The sequence below is a fragment of the Triticum dicoccoides genome, chromosome 3A (genome assembly GCF_002162155.2).
Source record: "Triticum dicoccoides isolate Atlit2015 ecotype Zavitan chromosome 3A, WEW_v2.0, whole genome shotgun sequence".
Lineage (NCBI taxonomy): Eukaryota > Viridiplantae > Streptophyta > Magnoliopsida > Poales > Poaceae > Triticum > Triticum dicoccoides.
Window position 1 is genome coordinate 751,548,018 of NC_041384.1, and position 24,406 is coordinate 751,572,423.

The following is a 24,406-nucleotide window of genomic DNA, read 5'->3' on the forward strand; positions in this document are numbered from 1 at the left end:
GGCATAGATTTCCATCTATGCCGACGGCTTTGCCGTAGGCATAGCCCTGCCGCCAGGAGAAGCCGGGGGACGACACGTGGCGCAGGTATGCTGACGGCTAGGCCGTCGGCATACATGCGCCACGTGTCATCCCCTGAATCGCCAGCGTTGTTGACGGCGCCGTCCGTTGCCGTCAGACGAAAAACAACGCCGACGGCTAAACTATGCCGACGGCTGTCCCACGGCCGTCGGCATATGCTCCTATGCCGACGGCTATAATACGCCGACAGTCTGACACATCTACGCTGACGTGATCTACGCCGACGGGGCTATGCCGACGGCAGCCGTAGGCATAGATCTATGCCGACGGCAATGGACCTATGCCGACGGCCCTGGGCCGTAGGCATAGCCCGCGAGTCCGGTGGTGTGGTGCATCCTTCAGTTTTCCAAATCTGAAGGAGTTCACACTTCGAGGTCTGGAATGTTTGGAGGGATGGTGGGAATCAAGTAACATGGAACAAGGAAAAGAGGTAGTATTTCCTCAGCTTGAGAAGTTGCATATTCTTGACTGTGCAAAGCTGACAACATTACCAGAAGCAACACTGCTTGGTGAATCTTACGGTAGAATGGAACGGTCAGCATTTCCTATGTTGAAGGTTCTCGAATTGAGATACTTGAGGAGCTTTGAGAGATGGGATGCAGTCGAAGGACCTCAAGGAGCAGAGATAATGTTTCCTCAGCTTGAGGAGTTGTATGTTGCACACTGTGGAAAAATCAAAGCATCATCAGGACAACAAAAGGTTTGTCCAAAGCTGACAATAAAAGCTGAATCACCAAAGCTACGTGTTTTAGAGATGCAGGGCAGTGAGGAAGAGATGTTCCTGTGGATAGCTAGAAATGTGACTTCACTGACCAATCTGAAGCTGCAGAACTGTGAAGGCTCGGAAACAACCACGGCAACAGCGGCTGATAATAGTTTGACACAAGCGATGAGCGCCATCGAGAAATGGAACCATCACGATTTCCCTCTGGCAGACATGGAGTTAATTGGCTTCAAGTCAGGCTTAATCGAGCTATGTGCATGGTTTGTACAGCTCCAATGCTTGTGCATCAATGATTGTGCCGCACTTGTCCACTGGCCAGAGAAAGAGTTCCAAAGCTTGGTATCCTTGAGGAGTCTAAACATTATGTCCTGCGAACAACTGGTTGGATACGCAGCCGAGCCATCAACAACAACATCAGAATCCTCGAGTCAGCTCCTGCCACGCCTGGAGTCTCTCAAGATATATGGCTGTACGAGCATGGTAGAGGTCTTCAGACTCCCCGCGTCCCTGAGGAAGATGACGATTCGCGATTGCGCGAAGCTCAGGTCCATATTCAGCAGGAGGCTGCAGCAGCAGGGACAACCATCAGCATCATCGATCGTTCAAGGCTCACCACCTGTATATTCAGAGGTGCTCCCATGCTTAGAAGAGATAGACATACGTGGCTGCGACGGATTAACAGGGGCCCTTGATCTTCCCCCATCCCTCAAGCACATCAGCGTTTATCGGTGCGGTGGGTTGAGGTCAGTGGAATCTCACTCGGGAGAGTTCCCGTCGCTGGAGGGCCTCTCCATCGGGCTCTGCGAGACCCTGTCATCCCTACCGGATGGCCCGCGAGCGTACCCGTCTCTCAGAGTGCTCAAGGTCTACGACTGTCCTGGTATGAAGAGGCTCCCTGCTTGCCTGCAGCAACACTTAGGTAGCCTTGAGGGGGTAACTCTAGATGCCCATCATCAAGGTTAGTGTCGTTCTCTATTTTAGCTGTTCTATTTCAGCAACAAATTTAGACATCCCTTGCTTCCAGATATACCCCTTTTTTCTTAATTCCTTCCAGATATACTACCGCTAGTCCGCTACTGCTCGAGCTGGATTTATTGCTCCCTCCAGCTAGCGAGATACATAACTAAAAGAATCGTGTCTCAGTTTTTCCATGTAACAGCAAACATGTGTTGCGAAGGCATGTACATTTAATTGAGTAGTTAGATATGAATGGTAATAAGTACTGCAAAACCCAAAATCAGAGCAGATGTCCTTCTCATGTAAATCCTTTGTTCCTCTAGAATACACTTTAATTTCAGTGTAAACTTTGATGCTACATTTATACTTACAAATTTTCTCGTGGCATCATTTGTGACCAGGACCTATTCTGTCGAAGCCCAGAACATGGATAAATGGCATCTGTAGAGGTTAGTTGAGCTGTTGACGTGTGTGTGACACCATCACCATGTGAAGCTATCAAGCAGCAGCAGGAGATGGTGATGCCCCATACATATATTTTGAGTTATCTTCTAGTGTCGGTTGTGCATGGTGGAACTGTTTCCTCACACACAACCTAGCTAGAGTAGGACTCGTGTTTGTGATAAAGTTGGAGTATTTTGCTCTTTCATTTTACCTACATCATTATGGCAGGAATTCCATGACACTTGGTTTAGGTATGTCTCTGCAAGAATTCCATGACACTTGGTTTTGCCATGACCTTTATACGTCTCCTTCAGTATTTGTTTCAGTCAGAGCAAGTATATATAGAACTAGCCTCGAACGTTCATATTAGTGTGCTATGTATTACTTAATTCTCAGTATATATGCAACTCCTTTATCTTGGACTTATCTTGGACTTGCTGGTCCAGGATTTACCTCCAGCTAGCCTTGCAATTGATTCCTACATCATGTGTACTAACCTACTGATATTGTCGAAATTACTTTCTGAAAGAAAAAAAGTGCTTGAACAACGTTCTCAGAGAAAATGTACATATATATTTGAAATTCTCAACCAAATGCAGGGAGTAATATTAGTTGTATTTGCTCAATTTTCGTGGCAGCCTGATTATTTTCTTTTCTGCATCATCAGGGCATCCATCATGGACATGTCATCATCTCTGTTACAATAGATATCCCATATGCTGGGATGCTACATGATTTCCGTTTTGCTAGGTGAAATTTGTGAGAATGTGACGAACTCTGGCACGCGCCTCCTGTGACGACCCATGGCCGGGGATGGCCGGCCCGAGCTCCACCTCCGCCCCCCTCCTCCGATGTGCTGTTTGTCAGTGGTTTCCTCCTTGATATTTGGCCATGACAAGCGTATCATTCAATTAAGTTGCTCACCTATGAAATGTTGGCCAATTACATTGGGCTTATAGTGTACAGGTTACAACCCCACAAAAAAAAAATCCCCTTCCTAGAATAATTTTTTCTAAATGTGGCAAGGTTGTCACAATGGCACGTTGAGGGGTTGAAAAGTGGAATATGCTCTGGTGAACTATCATAATGTTATTAGGTTTCCAACGATGTGGTAATACAATTAGGGGTTTATTACTGATATTTTCTTCCAATGATGATTATCTTACTGTCTGATTAGACTTATGAATCACCTTTTGTTTCTTCTACTCGTCTAATTTTTTTTCACTAGTAAAAATCCTCAGCTCTTAAGAGATTGCTCTATTTGCAAGTACACGATGGATGGATATCTGACGGCTTCAGAATGCTCTGTGCCATTGACTGAACCACAAAAAAGAGGAAAATAATTCTGAGCTCTGAGATTCCAGTGCTGACATTGACTGAACCACACCGGCGGGCCGAGGCGCTCCACGGCGGTGCCCCCGTCCATCACCCTCCAATCCGGAGGGACCTGTATGCCTCTTCAAACCACCTCGACCTCCTCCTGTCGGTGTGCACCGTGGCAGGGATCCACCTCCTCTGCTGCTGTGATTACAATCTACAACGCCGTCTAGACTGATTCCCGCCAGCCGTTCAACCGGAGCAGCCCCATCCAGGGCCGACGGACTCTCCGGCCTCCCTCCCTGCCCTGCTTCGCCCCTCGGTTCATTATTCATCTCCTTCCTTCCTGCAGACAGCACTGTATCGGTCCAATTAGATCTAATGCCTCTAATATATTTCGTCTTCTCCTTAAATGTCTCTAGTATATTTCGTCCAATTAGATCTATGCAGTCATATTCAGGTTACTGAACTCTAGTTTCTTGCAGCGTTGTACTACTAGACTGTGTCCAGTATATCATGTGCTGGTTGTTCAACCAGATTCAGGAAATTTTCTGGCTAATAACCTGATAGTTAAGTCAATAGATTTGTTTACTTCGATTCCGTCGGTATCTTCAGGTCAATCTAACTCCCAGTGCACGTGGAGTTCAGCCACATCGGAAAATTGTATTCCAATTAGATCACAATACATAGCTACCCTTTTGGTCTTGCGAGGTAGAGAGGAAAAGACTTCCTTTGTGCACGTGTTGTGTTATGGAATGTCACACCTAATTTCTGCAAGATATGGTGTTTCGGTCTCTGAGTGTTACCTCCACTTACTCGATGGTGTTCATATAGTAATTTTTTCTGGTAAAATCGTAGGATGATCCACGGATAATGATCGAGTACCGGGCGATAGCAGAGTTGTACCTCAGAGCTCAGGTGTTGTGTCTGCGGTGGTCAGACCAACTATCGTGATCGAACTAGTGTACAATTTTCCGATATGCTTCCTTTTAACTGAAAAAATATAAATTTGTCATCTCTGAATGTTCTCCTTTTTTGTTCTGGCCGTGTTATAATTTTAGGTGGAGCATAGTGAAGAGTTCAGTTGTATAGGGCCAGATCCTGTGGTATGCATATGAGGTACTTTTTTTGGTACCTCCTTCTCCGAATAGACTCGAAGACCTGAATAACAGTCATACCATGGATCTGAACCTTTTTTGTTTTTGTTGTAAGCATACTAATCATCCAATAATCTGGACTATCAAGGATCATGCCAGAATTTGAGTCTAGCCTTTTTAGCCATTTACTACTTACAGATAATGCAAAATGTAGAGAACTAATAAAACAAAGAAGAAGTACTTATTGTAAGAAAATTTCTGAACACATTGCACTTTTTTTTAATATAAAGCAATATATATTGTTTCAAGTTTGTCTTCTGGTCCCTACAGCTTATGTTTCTCTCATTGGTGTGCTCCAATGTGTTCTCTGAATACCTCTTTTTCTACTAGGAAGGTGAGAATTCAGTTTGTCTCTTATATGCTATTTTACCGGCGTCTTTCATTTAAATAGGATTTCCGGAATCTATGGGTGCTTGAGGCTTAATGCTTGTAAGACTAGCAATTTTGGCTGCAGTTTGGAATATGTGTCATTGGCTGCACATATGTCTTGAACTGTTCAATGCATGATGATGCACATATGTCAGAAGGTTTGGTTAGTTGCCCCTGTTGTTATACGTCAACCCAGAAATTAACAACGCCTTGCTGAGGTACAGCCAGCTGGAATAACTAGTGCTGAGTTGGTGCAAGATTGGGTAGTTGACTTTATATTAATTGTGATTGGTTGAAGAAGTGCAGATCAAAGCTCGACTCATCTGAAGGAGGTAAGAAATAAAGATGCCCCAGCTGTTAATGTGCAAAGTCAGAATAGCTGTCCCTATTATTCTACGTCAAACCAAAAAACAATGCCCGGTGCTGAGCTAAGAAGGCTAATTGTCTAAAATGAGTACGCAGAGTGACTTTTGATTGATTGGACAGTTCTCTACTCCTGTGTGGAAGTGTTTTATTAAGTACAGCCAACATGGAGAAGAAGGTAATCGATGGAAGCAACCACCACTTCTCCCCCAGAAAGTCAATGCTCGCACTGTATTCCACTTTCCTCAGAAGATCTCAACGTCTAGCTTGCTTGCACCACCGTTCTCTTCTCCATCCTGGATTGCAACTGGGATTCCCTGCGTTCTGCGTGTGCCCTGAGCTCTGAGCATTCCAATGGCAGAGCCGGTGGCCACCATGGTGGTCGGGCCGCTGCTGTCCACTGTGAAGGAGAAGGCGTCCAGCTATCTGCCTGACCAGTACAAGGTGATGGAGGGCATGGAGGAGCAGCACAGGGTCCTCAAGTGCAAGCTGCAGGCCATCCTGGACGTCATCACCGACGCTGAGCATGCCGCGACACACAGAGAAGGGGCCAAGGCTTGGCTCGAGGAGGTCAAGAGGGTGGCTTATGAGGTGAATGAGATCTTTGATGAGTTCAAGTACGAGGCGCTCCGCCGTGAGGCCAAGAAGAATGGGCACTACAGCAAGCTCGGCATCGATGCAGTAAGATTCTTCGTCATTCGCAACCGTTTTGCGTTCCGTGACAAAATGAAGAAGAAGCTATGCAGAATCTTGCAGGCCATTGAGGTCCTTGTGGTTGAGATGAACGCCTTTGGCTTTAAATATCAGCAGCAAGCACCAATATCCATGCACTGGCAGCAGATGGATCCTGTTATCTCTGATCCAAAGAAAATCATTAGCAGATCGAGAAGCCAAGATACTAAGAATATTGTTGACGCACTATTTTGTCAAGCTAGCAATGCAAATCTCACAGTTGTTCCCATTGTTGGGATAGGGGGGCTAGGCAAGACAACCTTAGCGCAACTCATTTACAATGAACCTGAAGTTCAGAAGCATTTCGAGTTGCTGATATGGGTTTGTGTCTCTGACAGCTTTGATGTGGATTCCTTGGCTCGAAGAATTGTTGACTTTCATCTTAAAAATAGTATAACCAAAGCACCTTTTAAGAAGGGCCCATTGGATAGCCTCCAATTGTACTAAGCGGGCGTAGATACCTCCTTGTCTTGGATGATGTACGGAACCGAGAGAGCGACAAGTGGAAAAAGCTCGAGGTCCGCCTTACACATGGTGCTAAGGGCAGTGTGGTTTTGGCAACTACTCGTGATGAAGGAGTCGCAAAAATAATGGGTACAGTTAAAGCCTACAATCTCGCAGCTTTGGAGGATAACTTTATAGAGGAAATTATCGAGTCAAGAGCATTCAGTCTGCAGAAGGAAGAAGAAAGGCCGGCCATGCTAGTTAATATGGTTGGTGAGATCGTGAAGAGATGTCGTGGCTCTCCTTTGGCCGCAACAGCGCTGGGTTCTATGCTGCGTACAAAGACCAGCAAAGAAGAATGGAAGGCTATATCAAGAAGAAGCAACATTTGCACCGAGGAGTCTGGAATTTTACCGATACTCATTGTCGGTGTACTAGAGTAGGGGTACCCTAGTATCCCGAACTTGTGCACGGGCAGTTGCAGCGCCGCGCGGCAAGGCTTGCCGGACGACCGCCAGAGTCCCCCGTGGGTTCCTTTGGAGCCATTCAAGAACAAAGCATTCAAGATGAAGAGACAAGGCCCCGGCAAGAGGAGCTTGCCGGGAAGGCCAACCACGGCACTTCAAGAAACTTGCCGCGATGCACCGCACGTCCCGGCAAGGTCCGGTGAGCGATAAGCTTCTGGACTCGACAAGACGATGACCCCGACAAGGTACTCGCCGGGGGCCCGCTGCCACTCTGTACCCACGCTCCAGCGCACCCACCCGCGCGTCGCCATGAGGCTTCCTCAGGGGCGCGTGGTGGGAGCCTGTGCAGCCAGGGGTACGCGGTGGCAAGCAGAGATGAAGAGAAGGCCATCGTGGCAAACGATGGCGCTCCTAACGGTCACTTTTTGCACTGTTTAGGCAACTCAGACGGACATTCAATGACCTTGTCCCCTGCCGTCAGAGTTAGGTAGGGTGCACTGTGTCCACAGTAGCGGTAGCTGCACCTACCGCATCCTTTTCCATTTTTACCCTTCTAGTCTACGTTGCCACCTATCGGTGACCCCTTGAAAGTATAAAAGGAGGCCCAAGCGCAACGTAGAGGGGGTTCGGCTCATTCGAAACATCAGGAACACTCTCACGCTCGGTCTGGCAGCGTCCATCGCTCCTGAGCAAGAATTCAATACACACAAACAAGCAGCAGTAGGGTTTTACGCATCCGTGCGGCCCGAAGCTGGGTAAAACTGCTCGCGTGTACTGCCTCGATCCGCTCTTTGCGCGGCCTCCGCCCCCCTCCGAACCGAAAGGGGCCCGGTCCCCATAGGTGTTGGTGGATCAGTTTCCCCGACATCTTTGGCGCGCCAGGTAGGGGGCGTCGAGATTGTGCGAACCCGATCCGGCGTGCACGCGAGCTAAATCTTCATCGTCTTCATCGACATGCCACCGAAGAAGAAGGATTCGGAGGCAGCTGTTCCGTCTGCGTCGCTTTCACCGCCTCCGGAGCAAACGGGTGGTGGAGTGGACGCCGGCGGAAGAATGGGCGTCGACGAGGGAGCCCTCAGTGCGGCCAAGTCCAAGGACAAGGCGGCACAGACCTCGGCGTCCATGCGCGCACCGCGCCCCTCTCAGGAGGCGCGGGACCAGCAGCGTCATGGCGTTCGCAGCGCCATACGTCCGCTGGGCCAAGATCAAGCTGGTGGTTCTCGTGGCGCTCAAGACCAACATGCACGTCAACATGCTGGCTCGAGCGAAGTATGGTCGCCTGGACGGGGCACTGCTCCTTCTAACGTGGTTAGGAGTCCGAGCACGCCCCACTCCTCGCACCGTTCACCTCCACCGCCCACCACTCCAGCAGAAGCCTTGGCGCGAGCTCAACTGCTCCTAGACTATCCTCCGACGGCGGACAAGACCGACGAATGGAGGGCCACTATCCAGAGCCTCATCGGCTTCGCCAACGGCGACACTGCGCGGCAACCAAGCACCTCGCTGCCGCGGCAGGACAGCCGGACGCGAGCCGATGGCAACAAGACCGGGGGAGGTGCGACTTCCATGCACTCTCCACTACGAAGGCCAAAATCGCCGACTCGCCGGGTCCACCCCGATAGCGGCTCCACCGCGTCGTCGGACCCACGAGCTCGTCGCGACCAGCGTCAAGTTCTCCATGAAAGACAACAAGAAGACGCTCGAACCCGCATCGAGCGCCGAAGAGAAGCGCGACGTCAATCCGACAAGCGCGCTGGGCCCTCTGTTGACATGCATGCGCCAGGGGAACCAAGCGATCTGCCATACGCGGTAGGTTGTCCTGCGTTCACCCGTGAGCTGCGGCAAGTCCAGTGGCCCAGCACAAAGAATTTCAAACCAGACGTACCAGAGAAGTAAGACGGCAAGACGCATCCGTCGGAGTTTCTCAGCATCTACACCATCGCGGTGCAGGCTGCCGGGGGACGGGATGACAAGATCCTTGCCAACTACTTCCCGCTGGTACTCAAGCCCAACGTCAGGTCCTGGCTCATGCACTTGCCGGACAATTCCATCTCCTCTTGGGCAGATTTATGCCATCAGTTTGTCGGCGCCTTTACAGGCGGCCACAAGCCACATGGCCAAGAGAGCGATCTTCATCTGCTCGCACAGAAGGAAGGAGAGCCACTGCGCAAGTACATTCAGAGATTCAGCCGTGTACAGCACAACATCCCAGATGTCCACCCCGCCGCGATCATCAGCGCGTTCCATCAGAACATGCGAAACCGAAGGATGAGGGAGGAGATGGCGATGTGTAAGATCAGAGACGTCAGCGAGCTTTACGCCCTGGCCGACAAGTGTGCACGCGCTGAAGAGGGGAGGAGGCTCCCCGGAGAGAGTACAGGAGCAGGAGGATCCGACAGAGAGGATGCCGCCCCGACAAGGAAAGGCCGGCAGCGGAACAACAGAAGGAAAAAGGGCAAGGAAGTGCTAGCTGTCGAGCAGACCGGCAACGGAGGTGGCGCCAAGGAAGCTAAAGCTGGTGGCTCCGACAAGGAGGCCCAGCCTGTGGCGGCCGCCGACAAGCAGGACAGCTCCGGCAAGCAGTATTGTAAGATTCACCGCACCAAGGGTCACGATCTCCAGAACTGCAAGAAAGTCGAACAGCTTGTTGAGCAACAGAAAGCTGAGTACGAGCGGCGCGACAAGGAGAAGGCCCAGGAAGGAACTGGTGGATCCGGCAAGAAACGTCCCGGCCGAGGAGGACGCCGCGGCAAGGCCAAGCAGTGGCAAGGAGACAGACCTCCCCGCGGCCGCGACAAGGATGAAGATGACGACGACGACGAAGACATGGATGATGACGAGGCCGACGAGCAGGAATTTCAGAAAGCCACAGAGGTCCTGTGCGTTGACGGTGGCGCCTCTCTGCATACTTCGCACCACCAACTCAAGCAGTGGATGCGGGAAGTGAATGCAACAGAGCCATCCATAGAGTCACGCAAGCCCCTGAAATGGTCCAGCGCACCTATCATCTTCGACATTGAGGACCACCCTGATCACGTAACTGCGGTCGGGTGTTTGGCGATGTTGGTTTCTCCAACTATCCGCAATCTCAAGGTCACGAAGATGCTAGTTGACGGCGGGGCTGGCTTGAACCTGATATCCTCCGCGGTCCTCCAGAAACTTCAGATCCCTGACAGCGAGCTCGAGGAGACCGGCACATTCCAAGGAATCGCCCGGGAAGAAGCAAGCCGAAGGGAAAGATCACGCTGCCGGTCACATTTGGCAGCGAGCTGAACTTCAGGACTGAGAGGGTCACGTTTGACGTTGCCGACTTTCCATTACCTTACAATGGAATCCTTGGCCGTCCGGCACTCGCCAAGTTCATGGCAGCATCTCACTATGCATACAACATACTGAAAATGCCAGGCCCAATAAGTGTCATCTCTGTCCCTGGCGACAAGAAGGATGCTCTTATCTGTGCCGACAAGATCTACCGGGAAGCGGCAGCCGCAGCAGAGCGCAAGACACTTGCCGCTGAAGCTCCCGGAGGGAAGAAGAAGACCAAGTCCGGCAAGAGCTCTGATGCCTACTCCGGCAAGCGCACCTCTTCGGAGTGCTGCGCTACCATCGAGGACGCACCATCGAGCTCCACCGGCAAGTGTAAGAAGGCAATGGCAGCTCCACCTGAGACTAAGAAGGTATCTGCCAAGGAGGATGGCACTGGTGGTACCTTCACCATCAGCGCCACTCTTGACCCTAAATAGGAAAGCGCGCTCGTTGCTTTCCTGCGGGCGAATGTCGACGTGTTTGCATGGCAACCGTCTGATATCCCCGGTGTTCCCAGGAAAGTAATCGAGCACCACCTTGCCGTCTGTCCTCATGCACGGCCCGTCAAGCAGAGAGTCAGGAAGCAGGCAGTGGAGCGCCAAGAATTCATCGCAGAAGAAATCAAGAAGTTGGAACCAGCAGGCCTTGTCAGAGGAGTGCTCCATCCCACGTGGTTGGCCAATCCTGTTGTTGTGCGCAAGGCTAACGGAAAATGGAGACTTTGTATTGACTTCACTGATGTTAATAAAGCTTGTCCCAAAAACCCATTTCCCTTGCCACGTATTGACCAGATTGTTGACTCCACAGCCGGATGTGACTTGCTTTCATTTCTTGATGCATACTCAGGATACCATCAGATCTTCATGGCAGAAGAGGATGAAGAGAAAACCGCATTTATCACCCCATGTGGCACGTACTGCTTCGTACGGATGCCTTTCGGTTTGAAGAATGCTGGATCAACATTCGCAAGGGTAGTCCACCGTGCTTTTGAGCCGCAAATGCATAGAAATGTGGAAGCCTACATGGATGATATAGTGGTCAAGAGCAAAAACAAGGCTACTCTGATTCAAGATCTAGATGAAACTTTTGCAAATCTGCGCAGGATCAACCTCAAGCTCAATCCCGAGAAGTGCGTGTTCGGAGTCCCTTCCGGCAAGCTTCTCGGGTTCTTTGTGTCACAGCGGGGGATTGAAGCCAATCCCGACAAGATCAAAGCCATCGAGCAGATTGAAGCACCAAAGCGCGTCAAGGATGTACGAAAGCTTGCCGGGTTCGTGGCTGCTCTCAGCAGATTTATCTCTAAGTCCGCAGAGCGCGCCTTGCCGTTTTTCAAAATATTGAAAAAGGCAGGTCCGATGAAATGGACTCCAGAAGCGGAGGCCGCGCTACAGGACTTGAAGAGGTACCTGTCCTCCACTCCAATACTTGTCGCACCTAAGCCACAAGAGAAGTTGCTGCTATATCTGGCAGCAACCAATCAAGTGGTTAGTGCTGCGTTAGTAGCGGAGAGGGAGGCGGACGATGAGCCAGCAACTGCGGCAAGTGAATCCAGCGACAAGCAGGGGGCTTCTCCGACAAGCTCTGGCCCCGACAAAGTTGAGTCTGCGCAGGCATGCAAGGAGGTGCAGAGGAAAATGGTGCAGCGCCCAGTTTACTTTGTCAGTTCCCTTCTACAGGGGGCTAGATCAAGGTATTCTGGCGTACAGAAATTGCTTTTCGGCCTTCTCATGGCCTCGAGAAAGTTGCGCCATTACTTCCAGGCACATGAGATAACAGTTGTCACTCGCTTTCCGTTGAAGAGGATACTGCAAAATCCAGAAGCAACCAGCAGGATTGTCGAGTGGGCACTAGAACTGTCAAGCTTTGGCCTCAAGTTTGAGAGTACTTCCACTATACAGAGCAGAGCATTGGCAGAATTCATAGCGGAATGGACGCCGACACCAGACGAAGAAACTCCAGAAACAAGCATCCCCGTCAAAGAGGCAAGTAAAGAGTGGCTGATGTACTTTGATGGTGCCTTCTCGCTGCAAGGCGCCGGCGTAGGCGTGCTGCTTATCGCACCCATCGGAGAGCACCTCAAGTACGTAGTTCAGATGCATTTTCCCAAGGAGCAAGCAACGAACAATACCGCAGAGTATGAAGGTTTGCTTGCCGGACTCAGAATCGCGGCAGACCTTGGGATCAACAAGCTCATTGTCAGGGGTGACTCGCAGTTGGTCGTTCGCCAAGTAAACAAAAGCTATCAGAGTCCGTTGATGGAAGTATATGTTGATGAAGTAAGGAAGCTAGAAGCACACTTTGACGGCCTGCAAATGGAACACGTTCCACGAGCTCAGAACGATATTGCTGACGGCCTGTCAAAGTGCGCAGAACTAAAGTTACCTGTGGAACCAGGGATTTTTATGCTCAAGCTGACTCAACCATCCGTAGCACCGTCGACTGGACAGAGAAAGAAGAGGAAGTTGGTTTCTGATGACTACTTTCCGGCAAAGCTTCCCGAAGCCGCCGCCAAGAAGGTCCCCAAGATCGACGCCAAGAGTGCTGAGGAGAAGTCTGCTCCGGCGAACCTCTTGGTTTGTTCCGTTGAAGCAGACGCTCCCGACAAGTTTTGCTCCGGCAAGCTTGCCGGGGAATATCACGCTCCGGCAGAACCGCAGGTTCTTGCCGTAGAAGCGGATGTTCCCACAGCAACAGATATGCCTTTAGCCCTTGTTGTCGAGCCGCAAGCTCCAGCATGGGCGCAGCAGATCATCCGTTTCCTTCAGACAGGAGAGCTTCCCGAAGAGCAAGAAGAAGCGGAAAGAGTAGCCCGGCAGTCAAGTATGTACAAGTTTGTCGACAACACACTGTACAGAATAAGACTCAACGGTGTGAAATTGAAGTGCATTCGCCAGGAAGATGGACAACAGCTGTTGGCAGAGATATATGGAGGCATATGTGGTCACCACATTGGCGCAAGAGCACTTGCCGGCAAAGCATTCCGACAAGGTTTCTTCTGGCCGACAGCCCTCCAGGATGCAACTGCACAAGTAACCAAGTGTGAAGCGTGCCAGTTCCATTCCAAACAGATACACCAGCCAGCTCAAGCTCTCCAGACGATCCCTTTATCCTGGCCATTTTCGGTCTGGGGGCTCGACATCCTCGGCCCCTTTCCCCGAGCTGTCGGGGGCTTTGATTTCTTGTACATCGCCATCGACAAGTTCACAAAGTGGCTGAAAGTGGAACCAGTGAGGAAGGTGACAGCACAGTCAGCAGCCAAGTTCTTCAGGTCGATTGTTTGCCGTTTCGGGATCCCTAACAGGATCATCACCGACAACGGCACGCAATTTACGAGCCGCACCTTCATGCACTACGTCCAAGATCTTGGCGCCAAGGTCTGCTTTCTCTTCTGTTGCTCATCCGAGAAGCAACGGTCAAGCGGAGAGGGCAAATGCTGAAGTGCTGCGAGGCCTCAAGACCAGAACTTTCGACAGGCTGCACAAGTGCGGAAGAAACTGGATCGAGGAGCTGTCGGTGGTTCTTTGGTCGATCAGGAAGACGCCAAATCGAGCCACTGGCCAGACACCCTTCGCTCTAGTCTACGGAGCAGAGGCAGTTCTCCCCACGGAACTCGTTTACGGGTCACCTCGAGTGCTCGCTTATGATGAGCTCGAGCAAGAGCAGTTGCGCCAAGATGACGCGCTGCTCCTTGAGGAAGACCGTCTTCAGGCTGCTGTGCGAGTCGCTCGCTGCCAGCAAGCTTTGCGTCGCTACCATAGCCGCAAAGTTAAAGCCAGAAGCTTCGAGGAAGGCGACCTTGTTCTTCGGCGTGTTCAGTCCGCCAAGAATTCCAACAAGTTGACGCCGAAGTGGGAAGGCCCTTATCGGGTGAAACGAGTCACTAGGCCCGGCGCTGTCCGCCTTGAGACCGAAGATGGCATTCCGGTGAGCAACTCCTGGAACATTGAACATCTTCGTAAGTTTTACCCGTAGGGCGCGGTTGCCGGAAGCTTTTCCGGCAACCACCTTTTGTACAAGTCCTGCCGCTGTTGCATGTAATCCTTTGTACAAAGCCGGGCGCAGACCCCGTGCACCAGTAAAGTTCATGTGCCCCGCACATCTTGTCAGTTTTTTTTATGCTATAATCCTTTTTCGCATATGTTATCTGACACTTTGTGCAGCACCAGACCCCGGTAAGCGATAGCGAGCCCAAGGCTCCATATCATTACTTTATTTCTCTGTTTCTTTCTCAAAAGAAGGAAGGTTCCCTCACCCACAAGGTTTACCGGGGGTGGGGGGAAGGAGAAGATAATGGTGTGGACCAGGCCGTTCAAGAAAATTTCTCCTTGACGGGAAGCAGACGACAGAAAAGCTAAGTTGCTAAAGTTTGAGCAATCAGTTTTTTAAGTTTTTGAGTTATTTTCCTTGAACGACCGTGCTTTGTATGGAAAACCTGTGCGCGGAGGAACCAACTCGTAGCTAGCTGCGCCCTTACTTTGTTTCGAGTCCGCTCAACAACTTAAGTGAGCTGCAACTAGTTGCGACAAGGTTGCTTGTCGGTAGCGACCCCGCCAGCAGGCTGCTGAAGTTCCGCACTCGGCGCTCGCGGCAAGGGTGCCTGCACTGGCAAGTTTCCCTAGAAAGCGTAGGGCAGAACCATACAAAGCCAAGAGTCGAGTAAAGGAAGTAACACAACAATTTTTTGCTTAAGATAAAGTTATATTACAAAAATAACTTGTCGCTCCTCTAATAAATTGTTCCCATGACATGACTGGCAGCGACAAGAAAAGAAGAAAACGGACGGCCTAATCTACGCGACCGCCGTCAACCCTTTTGACCTCGTTCACCCTGTCCACAATGGGTGCGACGAGGGCCTTAAGTGCGCCAAGATCAGCGTCCGCCGGCAGCCTCTTGAGGACGTTGGTGAGGTTGAGGCCCGGATTGCGGAAGGCCACCTTCACCAGCACCTTCTCCAGAACTCCGGCACAAATCGAGCGTGACTCGTCGGCCAACTGCTTTGGGATCCGTTCCCGGAGTTGCTGGAGCGCCGCCGCCACGCCTTTGAAGAACAGAGTGAGCTTGGCGCTGGGTTGGAGGTTCTCGTCGGAGGAGTACCCGAAGCCTTCCACCCCCAATTGCACCAGCTCCTCTTCGATGACTGCAGCAATGTTCACGAGGCCCTCCGTCCAGAGCGCCACAATATCTCTGAGAAGATTCTGGGTTTCGGCGGCCCTCGCTAGCAGCGCCTCATTGGCCTTGATGTCCTTCTTCAAATCCGCCTCCCGTTTCTTGGCGCCGTCCAACGTCTCCGTCAGGGTGGCCAGCTTTAGCTCCAGATCAGCATTGGAATTCTTGGCGGCGCGCAGCTCTTTGCCCTTCTCGGAGAGTTGGCCCTGCAGCTCATCGTGGGCAAGGGCGTCCTTCTCGCGCTCCAGCTTGAGCGCTGCAAGATCTTCGCCACCCACCTTCAGATCAGCCTCCAACTGCGCCACCTTTACTTCCAATTCCTTATTGGCGGTCTCGGCAGCCGCAGCCGCATCCTTTGCCTCTTGGAGCGACCCGCCCAGTGCCCGTTCGCGCGCGGCAAGCTCCTCCTCGTGGCTGTCGAGGTTCACTTTCCGCTGAGCCAGCTCACCTTCTCGCGCGTACAGCTTCTCGCCGGTGAGCCGCTGCTGCTCTTCAGCTTTGGCCTTCTCGAGGAGGAAGGCCTTCCACTCTTCAGCAAGCTGCTCCTGCTCCTCCGCCAAGGCCTGGAGAGCTTCCTGGCGAAAACCCCGGAGCTCCTCCGCGCGCTTCTCTATATCCACGCTCGCTTTCGCGACGAGCGCTTCCCGGGACTCCAACTTGACTTGACGGGCGCGATAGAGCGCCAGCAGCCTCCGCAGCAGCCGCTCCTCCTCGGGCTCGTCACTGCTGCTTCCCGGCGCGTCAACGATCGACAACCCGGCGGAGGCGAGCACCTCCCTCGCTTTCGCGATGAGCGCTCCCCGGGACTCCAACTTGACTTGACGGGCGCGATAGAGCGCCAGCAGCCTCCGCAGCAGACGCTCCTCCTCGGGCTCGTCACTGCTGCTTCCCGGCGCGTCAACGATCGACAACCCGGCGGAGGCGAGCACCTCCCCATCCAAAACTTCTCCTTCCACCGGCGCCTTGGAGCTTGACGCCCAAGGGAGCTTGATAAAGATGCCCTCGCCAGCCTTCAGATAGGCGCCGGGCTATGGCTCCTCGGAGCCTGACGCTGCGGCAACGACGGAGGGATCGGCGGTCGGTGCAGCGCCTGACACTCCTGCGGCCTCAGGGCCGTCAGTGCGATCGCCAGATCCCCCGCCAGCTTCCTCGGCGGCAGCCTTGGCGGCCTCTTCATCGGCAGGCACATCGGCACCAGCTCCGTCTTCGGAGGCCGCGGCATCATCAGTGTTGCCGCGCGCGTCCTCTTCGCCGCCCGCCTCGGTCTCCATCGGATCCGCGGAGGGTGGACCTGACGACCGGAGAAGAATGAGAAGTCAAACAAGCACTCAAGAAGAAAAATCAGCAGAAGAATACAAGGAAAGTTTTGGGCAGGAAGGATTACCTGTGCTGGGATCCGCTGTCATAAGCTCCACCACCGGCGGATCGTTAGCGCTGTCCCTTGCCGGAGACTCCTCCCTTGCCGGAGGCTCCTCCCTTACCGGAGAACGCTCCCTTGTCGGGGAGTCCGCCCTTGGCGGCGTAGTCGAAGCAGACGACGAGTCGGAGGTGATCACCACGCCCTCCTGATGAAGCTGTTCTGCTCCTGCACAAACAAACCAGTGATCAGATGTCAACAAAGGAAAAGAGCAACCACGCGCACCCAAAAGCAGAAAGTAAACCATATGCTTACGCTGGGGGCTGCGTTGGGGGCTGCTCTGCGAAGTGATGGCCGGATCCGGCAAGGTGGTCTCGGGCGCGCCTCCTGTCGTCGCAGTGGGCTCGTCCTCGATGATCACCGCCTGAGCCTTGGCCCTCTTCGCCGCCCTCTGGGCCAGAGTCCTGAAAAGGGAGAGTCCAGGGTAGGTCAGATCAGATGCAAGACAGGAATGGCAAGTTGAAGAACTACAAGAACAACAAGGGAATCTTACTCTTCTTCCTCTTCCTCGTCGGAGCTGAGCGCGGAGAGGTCGAAGTTCGGCCCACCTCCGGCGCGACGAGGTGGAGGGGTGGGATCCCTTGGCCGCTTGGCGGGGACTGCGGCGCCAGCCCGAGATGACCCCGCCCCAGTTGCCACTGCGGGAGGAGGCGCACCCGCGGCAACCGTACTTGCCGCGGCGGAGCGCGTCGCGCGGTGCTGCGGCTGTTGACCAGCTTGTCGCCCTGCTGCGTCCCCGATCCTGCGGAGGCGCCTTCTTGGCTGCACTGGGGGCTGCGTTCCGGGCCCTGTTCCCGGCAAGCTCCCCGGAGATGGCGGGCCGCTCGTACCCTCGGCGGGCTCGCTCAACTCGGCGTCGGGCGCGGCAAGCTCTTCTTCGTCTTCGGGCCACTCCCGCTCAGCAAGACTCATCACCGATGCCGCGTCCGCTTCCTCCACCGTGAACCCAAATTCACCCGCGGCTGCGGCTGCCGCCGCCTCTTCCGCCCTGGTGGCGATGCGTTCTATCTCTTGATCGGTGGTGTCGCGGGTGAGGAGCTTCTTGTCGTCAGCATTGACCGCTACTTCCACTAGGCTGTCGAAGAACTACTGCACAACGTCTCCGGCAGGCTCTTGCCAAGTTGGAGCGATCCCGTGCAAATCACACAACGACATCATGGCGCAGATGCGGTCGCGCGAGGAGTTGTTGCACAAAGGAACGACGCCTGCCGGCAACCTGAACCACTCGGGATGCTGTGGGTCATGCTTGAATATCTCCTTGAGTATCCCGTCCAACTCTATGACGGTGAAATTGAAGTTGAGGCCTGGGCGCAACCTCATGATATCTGTCGGGCCTCCAAATTCCCAGGCGGGTCTCCCCCTCGCCCGCAGAGGGGCGATGCGCCGGCGAAGGAAATCTGCGCCGACAGCTCCTACAGTCAGCCCGGCAAGCCTGAGATGCAAGATCCGAGTGGTGGCGATCTTCAGGTTGTCGTCGTCTACGGACAGAGCGCTCCAGTCATTGCCATGCACTGCTGGGGCTTGGCGCAGGGCGGTGAACGGCTGCGGGCTCTCTTCTACAACCCAGCACCAATCTGCTCTCCACTCGTCCCACTTTCTACGGAGCTCCCCCTCCAGATAGGTCTCCTTCTTGCCGGCCCGCGAGATCCAGGCGATCCCGCCGGCAAGAGGTTCCCCTCTCTCGACACGAGGCATAAAGAAATGGCGGAAGAGAGCTACGTTGGGGTGGACTCCGACAAAGTTTTCGCATAGATGGGCGAAAACTGCCATGGTCAGAACGGCATTGGGGGTGAAGTCAAGGAGGTGGAGTCCATAGGTGTTCATGACGTCGCAAAAGAAATCAGAGAATGGCGGGCAGAGCCCGCAGTAGAAGAACACGATGAAGAAAGGATATCCGCCAACTGGAGCTGCTTGCGAGGCGACGGCGGAGAGTACCTTCGTGCGCGGATGCGCCCGCGTCTCCGTCGACCAGAAGAGATAGTACCACTCCCTCAGCTCCTTCGCGGAGAGCTCGGGGGGGAAAGTGGCCCGCTCCTTCCGCAGCGCCTCAAGCCGCTGCGCTTCGGTCGACTTCACAGCTTTCGCGGCCGCGGCCTTCATGGCCTTCCCCTTCCCGGGCTTCGGAGGCATGGCGGAGGCGGTGGGGGAGATCGACGGCGCTGGTGGTGGCGGCAGCGACGGGGGCGGAGCGCTGCCCTCTTTCAACTCTGCAAGCGGAGGAGGGCGGCGGAGATTTCTGAGATTGCAGCAGCGAAGGGCGAAGGTGGGGGAAATGCCCCTGTTTCCCCTGCTTATAAAGAAGGACGGGGCGGACATTTCGGCCTTCCAAATAAACAACCACCCACGATCTCTCCCACGACTCCGCGATTGACGCGTGCCGTTACGGGGGGCGCGGTGGATACGGAGTTAGATTCGGCATAACCCAGGCTCCGCGCGTGCCCGTGCCCTGTTTTGGGCCTGGCCCAACAGCGCTCGGCACCGTGTGTGGCCCAGGCCCGGGGGCTCCTGTCGGTGTACTAGAGTAGGGGTACCCTAGTATCCCGAATTTGTGCACGGGCAGTTGCAGCGCCGCGCGGCAAGGCTTGCCGGACGACCGCCAGAGTCCCCCGTGGGTTCCTTTGGAGCCATTCAAGAACAAAGCATTCAAGATGAAGAGACAATGCCCCGGCAAGAGGAGCTTGCCGGGAAGGCCAACCACGGCACTTCAAGAAACTTGCCGCGATGCACCGCACGTCCCGGCAAGGTCCGGTGAGCGACAAGCTTCTGGACTCGACAAGATGACGACCCCGACAAGGTACTTGCCGGGGGCCCGCTGCCACTCTGTACCCACGCTCCAGCGCACCCACCCGCGCGTCGCCATGAGGCTTCCTCAGGGGCGCGTGGCGGGAGCCTGTGCAGCCAGGGGTACGCGGTGGCAAGCGGAGATGAAGAGAAGGCCATCGTGGCAAACGGTGGCGCTCCCAACGGTCACTTTTTGCACTGTTTAGGCAACTCAGACGGGCATTCAATGACCTTGTCCCCTGCCGTCAGAGTTAGGTAGGGTGCACTGTGTCCACAGTAGCGGTAGCTGCACCTACCGCATCCTTTTCCATTTTTACCCTTCTAGTCTACGTTGCCACCTGTCGGTGACCCCTTGAAAGTATAAAAGGAGGCCCAAGCGCAACGTAGAGGGGGTTCGGCTCATTCGAAACATCAGGAACACTCTCACGCTCGGTCTGGCAGCGTCCATCGCTCCTGAGCAAGAATTCAATACACACAAACAAGCAGCAGTAGGGTTTTACGCATCCGTGCGGCCCGAAGCTGGGTAAAACTGCTCGCGTGTACTGCCTCGATCCGCTCTTTGCGCGGCCTCCGCCCCCCTCCAAACCGAAAGGGGCCCGGTCCCCATAGGTGTTGGTGGATCAGTTTCCCCGACACTCATGCTCAGCTACAATGATATGTCATCACAGATGAAGCAATGTTTTTCTTTCTGTGCTGTGTTTCCCAAGGATTACGAGATTGATGTAGACAAACTGATCCAACTATGGATCGCACATGGCTTTATCATGGACCAAAAAGAAGTTAGTCCTGAAACCATTGGCCAATGGATTTTCAATGAGCTGACCTCAAGGTTATTCTTTGTGGATGTGAAGAAAGTCCGAGTCTCACTGTATGAATATGCGCGCCCGGTGGTGGGTGATTATCCCAAAGATACATGTAAAATCCAAGATCTTATGCATGATGTTGCATTGTCTACAATGGAAAAAGAATGTGCTCTTGCACCTGAGGAACCACGTCAGATTGAGTGGCTTCCAGATACAGCTCGCCACTTATTTCTGTCTTGTGGACAACCAGAAACTATTTTGAATGAATCTATGGCGAAAAGATCTCTGGCTATCCAGACACTTATGTGTGATTGTTACATAGAAATGGGAGTTCGGTTGCAGCATTTATCAAAATACAACTCTTTGAAGGCAGTACGGCTCCTTTTAAATTGGGGCGGACAATTCCATTTGAAACCAAAGCATCTGCATCACCTAAGGTACCTTGATCTCTCAAGAAGTTATATCGAATCACTTCCTGAAGATATAAGCATTTTATACAGCCTGCAAACATTGAACATATCTTGCTGCTACTCACTACGTCGGCTTCCAAGACAAATGAAGTATTTGACTGCCCTCCGCCACCTATACACTCATTGTTGTCCGAAGTTGAGGAGCATGCCTGGTGGTCTCCGAAAACTCATGTCCCTGCAGACACTTACATGTTTTATAGCAGGTCCTACTGGCTCTAAGTGCAGTGCCATTGGAGAGTTGCTACATTTAAACCTTGGTGGTCAGCTAGAGCTAACTCAACTAGAGAATGTGACAGAAGAAGATGCAAAAGTGGCAAATATCGGCAATAAGAAGGAACTGCGAGGCTTGACATTAAAATGGAGCGTTGGTTGTGCTGATGATGCTAGAGTGCTCAAGAGTCTGAAACCTCATGATGGACTGCTGGGTGTAAGGATAGAATTCTACGGAGGCACCACCTTTCCGACATGGATGGCTATGTCGAGAAACATGGTTGAGATCCAACTTTTCCAGTGTGAAAAACTGCAATGGCTATTCGGTTGTGATACCACCTTCACTTTTCCAAATATGAAGGAGCTTACACTACAAGATCTGCATTGTTTGGACAGATGGTGGGAAACAAGTAACGAGGTACAAGGACAAGAAATAATGTTTCCTCGGCTTGAGAAGTTATCTATTGTTAGCTGTGCAAAGTTAACAGCGTTGCCGGACACAACACTGCTTGGAGAACCTCATGGTACAATGGCACGGTCAGCATTTCCAGCATTGAAGGAACTCTACTTGGATTTCTTGGACAACTTTTGGAAATGGGAGGCAACCGAGGGAACACAGAGAGGACACATGGTATTTCCTAAGCTTGAGAAACTTACAATTATGAATTGTTCTATCCTGACAGCATTACCGGAAGCACCGGTTGATGGAGATTATAGTATGGCACGGTCAGCGTTTCCTGCATTGAAAGTTCTGAAATTGAAATGCTTGAGCAGATTCCAGAGTTGGCATGCAGTCGAAGGATATAAAGGAGAAAACTTAATGTTTCCTCAGCTTGAGCAATTGGTTGTCATACACTGTGAAAATATGACAACATTATGTGGACAACGGACCTTCCCTCGCCTTCAGGAGATCCGTATCGAGTTTTGTCCAAAGCTGACAACAAAAGCTAAATCACCAAAGCTCAGCCTGTTACACATGGAGGGAAATGAGGAAGAGATGTTCCTGTGGGTAGCTAGACATATGACATCATTGACCAATCTGAAACTGAAGAACCTTGAAGACGCACAATCAACCTTGGAGGCGGCTGATCATAGTTTGACACAAGTGGTGGACGCCATGAAAAAATGGAATCGAGATGATTTCCCTATGGCAATTATGAACTTGAGTGGCTTTAAGTCGGGTGTAACTGAGCTATGTGCATGTTTTGTACGGCTTGAATGGTTGTACATCAATGATTGTGCTGCGCTTGTCCACTGGCCAGAGAAAGAGTTCCAAGGCTTGGTATCCTTGAGGAGTCTAGAGATTTCGTACTGCAAGCAACTGGTTGGATACGCACAAGCTCCTGCAGCTGAGCCATCAGCAACATTAGAATCCTCGATTCAGCTCCTGCCAAGCCTCGAGTATCTCAAGATATTTCAATGTGAAAGCATGGTAGAGGTCTTCAAACTCCCTGCATCCCTGAGGAAAATGGAAATTCTTGATTGTCCTAAGCTCAAGTACATATTCAGTAGGAGGCTGCAACTGGAACAGGCATCATCATCGAATCTTCAAGGGCGATCACCTGTATATTCAGAGTTGTCATCGTCGTCAGCTGTATCCAGGGCGGAGAATTCTCTCTTTCCATGTTTAGAATCTATATACATACGAGGGTGTCATAGCTTAACAGGGATCCTTGATCTTCCCCCGTCGCTCAAGGAAATTAAAATTACCATTTGTTAGTGCCGTGAGTTGAGATCAGTGGAATCTCACTCGGGAGAGATGCCATTGTTGTTGGAGAAACTCAAGATCGGAGGATGTGAAATCCTGTCATCCCTACAAGATGGGTCACAAGCATGTTCTTTACATTGGAAACTGTCCTAGTATGAAGAGACTCCCTACATGCCTGCAACAGCGTATGAGCAGCAGTAGCATCCAGAAGAAATGTCTAGATGCCCATCTTGAAGGTACTTACACATGTCAGTCTGGTTGTCGGTTAATCTTTCACATTCAGCAACAAATTCAGACATCCTTCTAGCAAATTATATTTTTTGTTAGAACTAGAAACTGTCCTTAGGTTCCCTAAATGCTGCAGCAATGTCTAAGTAGCCTCGAGCTGCAATATCACATTAATTTGTCACATTTCAGCAACAAATTCAGACATCCTTCTAGATATACTACTTCTTGAGCTGGATCAGTTGTTCTAACTAATAGATGCATAATTAAATGAGGAGGTTCTTGATTTTTTTTGGGTGTAACAGGAAACATGTACAATTAATAGTTACCACTACACTAGAGCTTATATTGAGTCAAGGGTAACAGCATGACTTGTACTACAACCCGTCACCCATAATTGGAAGTAAACACTCCTTGTACCTATACTCTCTGTTCGTTCGGTGCATTCTTTTACAGTGTCAACTTTGATGCTAGTTTACATGTTTACTATATGTGACACCATTTGTGATCATTGATCAGGGCCTAGTCTACTGAAGCCCAAGGCGTGGAAGTATACCATCTGCAGAGATTAGTGAGCTGTCGGTATGCAACACCATCACCATGGGAAGCATTGTTGGTAGGCTTTCTGTTATGGTTTGCTACTTGTTTCAAGACTCCATTTTCTCAATGAAAATGGGGGCCATGTGGCCTTCTTTGATCGGGAAAAAAATCACCATGGGAAGCTACCAAGCAGCAGCGTTCAAGCAAGAGATTTGATTGTATGCACGGGCCATCGCTATATTTTGGGATGTCTTCTCCTGGTGTTGATTGTGCACGGCTCTGCCTTTTCGCAGAACTGTTTCTGTGCACACAGCCTGGATAGAGTAGAGATCATGTTTGAAAAGAGTATGTATTGTCGCGATATCATTTGCCAACATTCATATGCCAAGAATTCTTTGACATTTGATTTGGGCATGTCACTGTATTTCCTGTCCCAAAGAATGTACTACCAAGTTATGGCATGAACATGCGTGATGGCCTCTGATTTGGAACACTTGTGTGAGACCTTTATAATATGGTTTCAGTGAGAGCAAGCATTTATAGAACCTACTGAAACACATGGTTGTCAGCTGCATCCTGGACAGTCAGCTAGCCTTGCAATGGTGTGCTCAGCTAATTAGTTAGTGAGTGTGACCTAGATAAGAGGTGTAGCTACATGGCCACATAGCTACAACTTTCCCTTAGTTTCTGAAGAAAAGGAATGAAACACGCACAATAATATTAGGTG

The 24,406-nt window shown here is 51.8% G+C and overlaps 1 protein-coding gene and 1 pseudogene across 1 annotated transcript; both read left to right on the forward strand.

The window, feature by feature from the left end:
• Positions 1 to 412: 412 nt before the first annotated feature.
• On the forward strand, positions 413 to 2,518 carry LOC119270686. Its single transcript, XM_037552728.1, has 2 exons — positions 413 to 1,761; positions 2,162 to 2,518. The coding sequence occupies exons 1-2, from the start codon at positions 492 to 494 to the stop codon at positions 2,212 to 2,214; spliced, it is 1,323 nt and encodes a 440-aa protein (XP_037408625.1). The 5' UTR covers positions 413 to 491; the 3' UTR covers positions 2,215 to 2,518.
• A 3,221-nt stretch (positions 2,519 to 5,739) lies between these two features.
• On the forward strand, positions 5,740 to 24,163 carry LOC119270687 (annotated as a pseudogene).
• The last annotated feature ends 243 nt before the right edge of the window (positions 24,164 to 24,406 follow it).

Excerpts from the sequence above, each read along its gene's own strand:
- LOC119270686 (XM_037552728.1), top strand. The coding sequence starts at position 492 with ATGGAACAAGGAAAAGAGGTAGTATTTCCTCAGCTTGAGAAGTTGCAT. Across the intron at positions 1,762-2,161 it reads TCTAGATGCCCATCATCAAG|GACCTATTCTGTCGAAGCCC; the intron begins GTTAGTGTCGTT and ends ATTTGTGACCAG.